The 9,015-nt window shown below is 40.1% G+C and overlaps 1 protein-coding gene across 1 annotated transcript in view; it reads right to left on the minus strand.

Moving 5' to 3' along the window:
- otofa (otoferlin a) overlaps positions 1 to 9,015 on the minus strand; it is a 62,533-nt gene that overhangs the window by 21,029 nt on the left and 32,489 nt on the right. Inside the window, exons 6-9 of the mRNA XM_044048777.1 lie at positions 3,083 to 3,156; positions 2,603 to 2,729; positions 2,330 to 2,384; positions 994 to 1,125 (exon numbers count right to left, since the gene is read on the minus strand). Coding sequence (XP_043904712.1) covers positions 994 to 1,125; positions 2,330 to 2,384; positions 2,603 to 2,729; positions 3,083 to 3,156 — 388 coding nt within the window. The remainder of the gene's footprint in view (positions 1 to 993; positions 1,126 to 2,329; positions 2,385 to 2,602; positions 2,730 to 3,082; positions 3,157 to 9,015) is intronic.

A 9,015-nucleotide genomic window follows, 5' to 3' on the forward strand; every position in this document is an offset into this window, starting at 1 on the left:
TATTTAAGTTATTTCGAGTCATTTTTGTCAAGTCTAAGTCAAGTCCTCAAATGTGTGACTTAATTATGTGTACTTTAATTATTTAAGATGTAGTCAGCATGTGGCTGTGGATGTTCATGTCAGTCACTTCTTTCTCATAACAAGTTCCTTCTCGTTCTAACCTGAATAGAAAAAAGTAACTAGTATGTCTTGCAGCCGCAGGCACTAACAAGCCATTCATTTGTATTTATCAGACCCCGAAAGAATCCTGAACTATCGGCGTCTCAGTGTGAGGACAAAGAGCCTATTGGACTTTTATCTCCTCTATTCTGGTTCCCACTTTTTCCCTATCCACGGGGGGGGGGTTGAGACAAAGAGAACAAATCGATAGCAGACAGACGACAGACTGCCACTTCACTCCCTGCAGAATATGGCCCTGAGGCTGACGTCTGCATGGATCCCACCAAGGCTGTCTAACAACGAGAGAGATCCCTGTGCTGCCCAGGAACATTTCATCTGCCAGAGGTGCTACACGTCGGCTGATAATTCTATGAATTATTCCCTTCACATAACAGTCAAACTGTTATTACTGCTGCAGAGTTATGGAGTCAAATGTGGGATTATTTTACAGAACACGGTCACTTTTCTGTGCTTTTGTACAGTGTACATGTGCAGTGCTGGATTTTATTTTGTTTTCATTATTTAAATCTATTCCAAATCTGCTTCATTATTGCTTTCATTAAATGAGATTTTCTTTCCTTTTCAGGTGTCTTTGCTGCTCCGTGAATATATGAACAGAATATATTTGTTTTTTGGAAAAAGCAAGACATTTAATTATGTCAGACAGAGGTTTGGGAAACACCATTCAATATTTCTCTCTCTTTTTGACACAAAAGAAGTGAATTTAGAAAAGAATAGATAGATTACAGATTTAAAGATGATACATTAGGAAATATTTTTTTATTCTGGCATAAATGATGTATTTATCACGTATGGATTTTTAAAAAGTCTCACCTCATTGTAGTACGGGCAGTTGGTGGACTCCTTCATCGACGTGTACTTCTTGTCATCGCCAACCTCCACACACACCACAGGGTCCATGTTGAGGCCTATGAGCTGCCGAGCCTCGATGATTGTGATGCTGATCTGAAGAGAGAGAAACGTTAGCACATCGGATCTGACTGACCGTCAAAACAAGTCAACGAACAGTGAGTCAACCAGCAGTAAATACACTATTAAAATAGCCTCGGTTGTATATAGAAAACATAGCATGTTTATGTCAAATTAGTGAACACAAACTCATGGTAGAAGTGAGTCAGAAGCGACATCTCTACACGTTATAAATGGCAAAATGATATTGTGGTTTTCAGGGAGCTCAGACCGAGCAACAGTTCATGCGTCTTCACCTGTGCTGTCTCGGTTTGCCAAGAAAGAGTTAGTGTGAGATTACAGAATCCAATATGTTAATTAGTGTGTTATAAAGATGCTGGGTGGTGGATTTAAAAAATAATTAAAAAAAAAGCCATGATAGCAATTTCCACCAGCTCCCAGTCTCAATGATAAGCTAAGCTAATCGCCTCCGGGCTCCAGCCCAGTGCTTAACACTAAAGTATAAGTGTGGTATTGATCTTGTATCAGCAAGAGGGAGAATAAGTGACTCCCTCCAAAATCTAACTTTTATCCGTCAGTAATACACTGAATTATTTGTTTGGACATTGAAGATACACTTTCTGTATTTTTTCCTTCCTTTTGCTATACGAATAAAGTATGTGTTATACATCATTACCCTGCAGATATAGAGTGTACAAAGGTACGCTAACACCGTACACTGTAAATAGGACAGAAGAAGCAGTTAGCCACCAGGGGGCGACTCCTGTAGTTGCAAATAGAACTCTATGGAAAAGTGAGTCTCACTTGATTTATAATGTCAGTAAAGATTTTCCTGCCGCCTTAATGATCTCAACTGCTAGTTTCAGCTCTTCTTCAATAAGAAATGTCACATTTTAATCTCACTCATCTTCTGCAGCGTGCAATGATAATAATAATAATAATACAGCAAAGGGCATGGACATTGAGGGCGCCATGGGTCATGAGGAGGAGTTTGTACTGGTGCAGCTGGATTTATGTTCCCATTAGGAGGAAAACAGATGACAATGTTGGGCACATAGAGAGGATGCCAGTGTGACCGACAGCTAGTTTTGTCCAGTAGGTGCCTGTCGGCAGGAGGTGACGTCTGTGAAGTCTTTGAAGTTTCAGAAACTTGAGGCTTCATAACGGAAGTATGTTTTGAAAGCAGAATTCTTGGCACACAAGTATGCTAACACGAATACACGCACACACACACACACACCTGGTAATCCACTGGTCGCCCAGAGCTCGGTTCCATCTTGATATCTGGCTTTGACCTGAAGAAACACAGATCAGTGATTTTTCCATGGCGCAGTGACAGTGAGCACAGGCACAAGCTGTAATAAACAGCATGAATCTGAGGTCGTCAAAACTCTCGTCATCCCATTCCCTCACATGGACGTTTAAATGAAAGAAATGCTCTATATGACTGTTAAGTTCTACTCCGACTTTGTCGCCATCAGCAGTGTGAGATACACGCAGTTTAACATCACACCTCTTATTGGACACGTTGGTAGTGACCGCGGTGACAGAGGCCAGAGAGATGGTGTCCGGCTCCAGAGTTCCAGCAAGACGGATCGCCTTCCTGTCCAGGTCGTCCATGTCCAGGACTGCGGGCTCATCTGGACAAATTAAATGAAGGTATTTAACTGTCAAAACAAACACTTGGATTTCTTAAAGGGTTTTGGGACATTACATTTTTGTGGTCCATGTTGGAAACACAATATGTTAACGTTAATTATTAGCAGGTTTTTGAATATTTGGTGTCCAGATTTCCTCGGGAGAGGATAATCTGTGCCAACAGCCAACAACTGGACACCATTTTTGTTGCTGTGGTCGATGTTGATCGATAAAACCTCGAGGAATAAGTTTCAGTGTGTCGTTTTTCTCAAGCCAACTTTTAAGATGTAAATAAAATAAAAAGTTGAAATTAGATAATTAGTGGAACGTGTCATAGTATTGTCTGCAGTTTTACCTCCTCTCTTGTGATCGTCTCTGGAGCTCTTGATCTTGCCAAGCTTCATGGCTGAGAAAACTCCCTTCCCCGCTCTGATGCAGGAGAAACACACAGCAGATGGAAGGAGAGAGGACGGGGATTTAATCTCGTGAAACTGAAATTGTGTCTGATTCACTGCGGATCCATCCTCAGCTCAGTCAACTCTGTACACAAGTTCATTCTCCATCAGTAAGCTCAGCCCACTTGTGGACATCGTCGACATGCAACTCAAAACCACACCTAACGTCCATATATCACAGACATCTTTTTAACTTGGCAGGACATTTAATTCCATTGGGTTTAATCCCCATCATCACCAGCACTACAAGCACCAATTCTCCCAACCCTCAGTCACAAGAGTATCTAGTGTCTCCACATTGACATTATCTGGATCACATATCACCACTACAACAAAGGGCTTGTGATGCCAGCAGAAGGACGACAAATGAGGGACCTTAATTATTAAAAATGACCACGGCCGTTCAATTTGCCGCAGATATGGATACATGGCGCTGTATAAATAAATAGTGAAGTTTTCCCCTTTGTTTTCCTCCATCATTCAGAGTCGAAGGTATTTCTGCTTTTATCTGTCAACCTTCGACTTCACTTCATGAAATGTGGAGAAATGGTCAACACCTCATTCAGTGCCAAACATGAATTTAAAAGTCAAATCCTTTCAGGAAAGGAATTCTTTATTAAAGCAAAAAAGAGAAAAGCTCTCCCAGTCGAATCAAACCGAGGCCGAGCACAATCGAAGACACCACTGACGGGCAAGTTTGTAGAACTGAAGGAACGTTTTTCTTGTATAAAAACGGCTCTTTCAATCTACGCTTTAGATCTGAATTTGTCACTTTGGGTTAAGAAAATGAGCATTTTCTTAATTATCTGCAAGACGGCATGAAAAATTGAATGACAATCAGATGGTCAATTATTCCAACCTGTTTCCTGATCGCCACGCAAATAAAAGATACCAAAGGCAACATACACACACACAGTATGTAGTAGTTTTTCCATACATACCACATGAAAGACCCCAGCGATCACCACTCAATTCCACAAAGACGTCAGATCACCATAAAACTGCCCTTAGCTGCCTTCTCTTTTGAACAATATTTCCATATTCTGCTCCTCTACTCTGTTTGCAGATACAGACAACCAGGCAGAGGACAGGTGGACAGATGAGAGGGTGATGCCAGAGGGAGGTGAAGAAAGATGGCTGGAGATGCAAAGAGAGGAGAAAGAGGAGCAGGATGACAGGAGTGGGCGGGGCACTACCACGAGAAACCCAACAGCCTTCAGAGTTGAAAAGCAGACTGGTAAGAACTTCAACAGAAGTGTTATTCTTATATTTTACAATATCTTACCCTGGTGCAGCCACAGAGTATAACTGGAGGATAATCCTGACCCTAAAACAAGGTTTAAAATATTGTAAATACAAGCGGAAGGTTTCTCCTGCTTAAATTTTGGAAAAAAAAACACACATGACGTCCATATATTCTAAATGATATTTCTGAAAATGGATGTTTTCTGAACTGCCATCTCCTCACTAAGGTCACGGTTAAAGACAATCTGAAATAAAAACTATAAAAGCGTCACTGACTCTAATTAGTTACTTGAACATTAACATGCACTGCAAACACAGCCACACACACACCTTTTAATGACAAGAAAAGCTCATTTAAGCTTTGTAGGCAAAATAAATTCACTATTGTATGCAAATCACAGCTTTTGCATATCTGGAAAAAAAGCAAAAAATGAACTATACTACATGTATGGAAATGACTGCGAGTGAATTAATAATGTATTACAGCATGAATACATGGTCTTATTACTTGACTAGGTTGCAACTAAGATGAATAAAATCGTTCAACTTTGAAGCGGATTTATTTCCAGGGTTATTTCCATAAAACAGGGCTTTTGAAAACACATGTGTATGTTTTCATCTATATAATATAACATCATACATTTATATAATGTGCATGTCAGGCAGAGGGAAGGCAGCAGAGGACGAGTGAGTACATTGGAAGTAGCTCTGAAGTTGCAGCAGGGAGAAGGTCGAACGTGAAAACGTTTGTACGAGGAGAGAAAAGGTGGAGAATGAAAAATGCATTACAAAATGAAAAAAAGATTAAAAAAAACAAACAAACAAAGAGAATGGTAGCCACTCTTTGATAAGACGTAGATGAACAGTATGTCCTCTGCCTTATTAATGTACTAATTCATTTTGAGAACATGAATAATAACAATGCTCGACCTCGTATCTCAACTCTGGATTTGTTTAATCTTTCAAAATGGAATGAATTCATTGGTTTTAAAAGTGATATTGACTTAATTTCACCTTTCTTCCTTTGTGATGATATTTCACTCTCAGAACCCAGATGAATCAAAGACAAATGAATGAAAAAAAAAACCATCAGTGATCAATAATTCAATGACATACATACAGTGCACACTCAGCTCTAGAGGTTCCGCTGAATGGAGCTCGGTTCGATATCTACTCACACTCGGACATCAATGGACTGCATGAACGTACATATTGCAGTGATTCAGATCCTCTGGACTGGAGCCAGACGACGATCACCAGCACGTGTAAATATAGTAAGAGAATGAAAACCTTCACTGAACCGAAAACTGAATCAGTCCTGAAACCTGACTGAGTGCTCTGTCACCCTCGCTCCCTCTCTCACATAAAACTTGATTTTCCTCGCACCCTGGCAGATTTCTTCCTCGGCTCAGGATATCAAGCGGTGTTCTTCGCAACTTTACTTTTGTAGAGCAAAAAACCGACAACACAAATAGCATTTAATCTGTGATATTAGCATCGCTCGTGCTTTAATTTCGGTGTTTTATCATATTTTAGCTTCACCTGTTTAGAAGTAAAAGTGCTTTGAGCCTTTGTGGCCTACACACGGCAACATATTGTGTTTATTACTGATTTTTGTCCATAAGAATTTATAGAATAAATATATCCGGGTTGACAAAAAGCAAAACAAAAAAATGAAAATGAATTGCAAAGAAAAGAGAGATGAAGGAAAAGCATGAAGGCTTGCATCATTTTAATGTTTTAATATGCCAGCCAAATAGTGCTGTTGCATTTTTTATTCTGTTATTGCATCAACCAGACAAGAACAAAAGGATATTTTCTTTTTATGTAATCTTCATGCATCTTATCTGCACGTCATCGTCATCGCCACAGACCGAACGGTCTCACAAGCTCAGAATAAGAATTGCGGCTAACTAGAGCAAAACACATCAGACAGTATAGAGCGAACAAAACGGAGTGCGAGTGCAATCCTTCAAGAGAACGAGGTTACAAGAGAAGAATTAATGTGAAACATTAAAAGATTCAAAGACAACTGCTTCAATCTGGTACGTGTCTTCAGAAGAAAACAAGCAGGAGAACTAGAAAAGAAAGCAGTATAACCTTCAAAGAATATAAAACAAGGTACAAAGGAATCTTTTTTGAGTAATGGCAAAAACAACAACAGCAACTATGTTTCTTTTGCAAGTTAACACTGAGTTTGATCCTTGACCACAATCAGCTTCCATTAAGGAAATATTGTGTTCACTGGACCAAAAATGACATTATGCAAGGTCACAGTAAATTTAACCTCTGACCACCAAAATTGAGTTTGGTGACCCGTTGTACTGAATTTGCCGAAAAATCGCCCACAGTGTTTTTGAGCTATTGCTTTCGCGAGGAAGACAGACAGGCGGCCGTGGAGAATCTCTGGCTTCAGCTATCATCACCAGAGGCACATAAACCAAACTTTGCAGTATTTATATATATATATATATATATTTTCTTAGCACTTATCTTAGCTCCAGAAAGATAAGAGACTCTGTGAAGCCTTATCTTTTATTGCAGTGTGTCAGCAGTGTCTCAATTCACTGATCCGATGAGTTTTCATTTGCTGACAACGAGTTACAGTCTATTGCAAGCTGACAGCAACAGTACAGCAGTGCACAAAAAAAAATGTGTGAAATAAAACGGAGTTTTAGGTTCACAAACACAATCTTACTGGTGGACAGACAACCTGAAAACATAATAGCTTTAAAGCACAGAGGCGTGAAAAGGATTGCAAAAAACAAACCATAGTCAGAACCATAACGTCTATGTCGGTGGGGCCTTCACTAACCTAGGTAGATATAGCAAAGGCACAAAAGCTGAGCAGTCGATCTACAGTTATACTGTTTGACTGGCGTTACCTGACATTTTCACATTTTAGATTTAGTGCTGAGTTAAAGGTACGTGTAACATGTCTGGATTCAATTATTGAAAAACAGCATGACTAACATGTTATATTTTGGAGTGTAGTGTAACTTAAATCAGCCAACATGTTTCTCTTTAAATCCACAGGAATTCATATTTCTATTCAAGGATTTGGTTGCCTTTTAATGACATCATCCACTTTACCATCTCTGCCATTATTCCTAATGAAACATCAGGGTAAGTAGGAAAATATTCAGTAGTATTCACTTAGAAGTGTTTTTTTCTGTTTTATTGCATCTATTTGTCGCTAAAGGATCACAAGCTCACAAGCTTTCAGACAGCCACACAACGCAACACCGGCAAAATCTCCTCTACTTTCTGCTCGTCTTCTCAACCCAAAATATGACACGCCCACTGATGATGTCACGGTTCACTAGAAAAAAACACAGTTTTTTTGGTTCCAGCTGAGAACCAACTTTTCTGCTTTTCTGAAACCAGAACCGGCACGGAGCCCTGTCAGGGATGAACAAGTGAATCACACACTCAAATTATATATAGAAATCAATAGTCCTGAGGCTGAATTGTCTCCTGAGTGATATTTTGCAAACGAATCATGCATATTTGCATGGTTTGAATCAACACAATGACTATTTCACAGCAATATTGTTCCATCGGGCTCATGCATTCTTTCAGCAGGACAAGAGGTGAGCTCATTATCCCCCGCAATGGTGTGAAAACAGGATCACGGATCTGGATCTGGTGTCCACAGATCAAATGACATCAACTGGGGCCTTCATGCCTGACATATGTGTTCATCTGCATGCACTATTCAGCAGATCTGCTTCACTGGCAGTAAAAAAAACAGTCAGGAGGTGATTTATATATTAGTAATAACAGAAGCGCGGCGGAGCCGGTTCACTGTGGCGTCGCAGGGAGAACAGAATCCTTTATGGGCTCAGCAATAAATCATCCTGCAGATACAATGAGGAGGGAGGTAGAGAAGAGGTGGGAGCGGCAAGATGGTCAAGTTTACAATACCTTTCACTCAGTTACGGGGATGTTGAGGAACCAGTGTGCCCCAATAATCCACCTACGTTCCAGTGCGGTCATATTGTACAGGGATAATTAAGTTTGATAGCCAGTGAAAACTGCTTTGTGTGCAAAAACACCACAACAACAGTGGCGCGCATGACCTAGAGGCCACAGCTGATACACCAGAAGAAAATAGGAGTGGCTGAAGCTGCATTCACTCTGCGCTCACGTGTAAACAATTAACAACAAAGAAACAAACTTACTCCAGATTCAACAAGAAAAATCTTCTAAAACTTGCCAGGAAAGTAGGTTAAACACACACACACGTGCACCAAAACACAAAGCTCAGGTAAAAGCAAACACATGGCAGTGTAAAATATAGCTGGAAGCTAAACTGTTAATTACATTATTATCCTCTTTCTCCTCCTCCTCCTCCTCATCATCTTCCCTGGAGCATTAAGGAAGTCATCCTCGGTGATGGTGAACTGTAAAGTCACGCTTCATTACCAGAAGAAGGAATTCTGACCGTTATGCAACATCACCGGACAGAATAATCTAAAAGGTTTTGATGAAAAGTGGTAAGACTATTTAAAAAAACCTTTCAAGGGCTTGTCAGTCAGGCCAACACTGGTGTGAGGCAGATTAGAGCTGGATTTGTTGGTGGGGC

The sequence above is a fragment of the Solea senegalensis genome, linkage group LG17 (assembly GCF_019176455.1).
Source record: "Solea senegalensis isolate Sse05_10M linkage group LG17, IFAPA_SoseM_1, whole genome shotgun sequence".
NCBI lineage: Eukaryota > Metazoa > Chordata > Actinopteri > Pleuronectiformes > Soleidae > Solea > Solea senegalensis.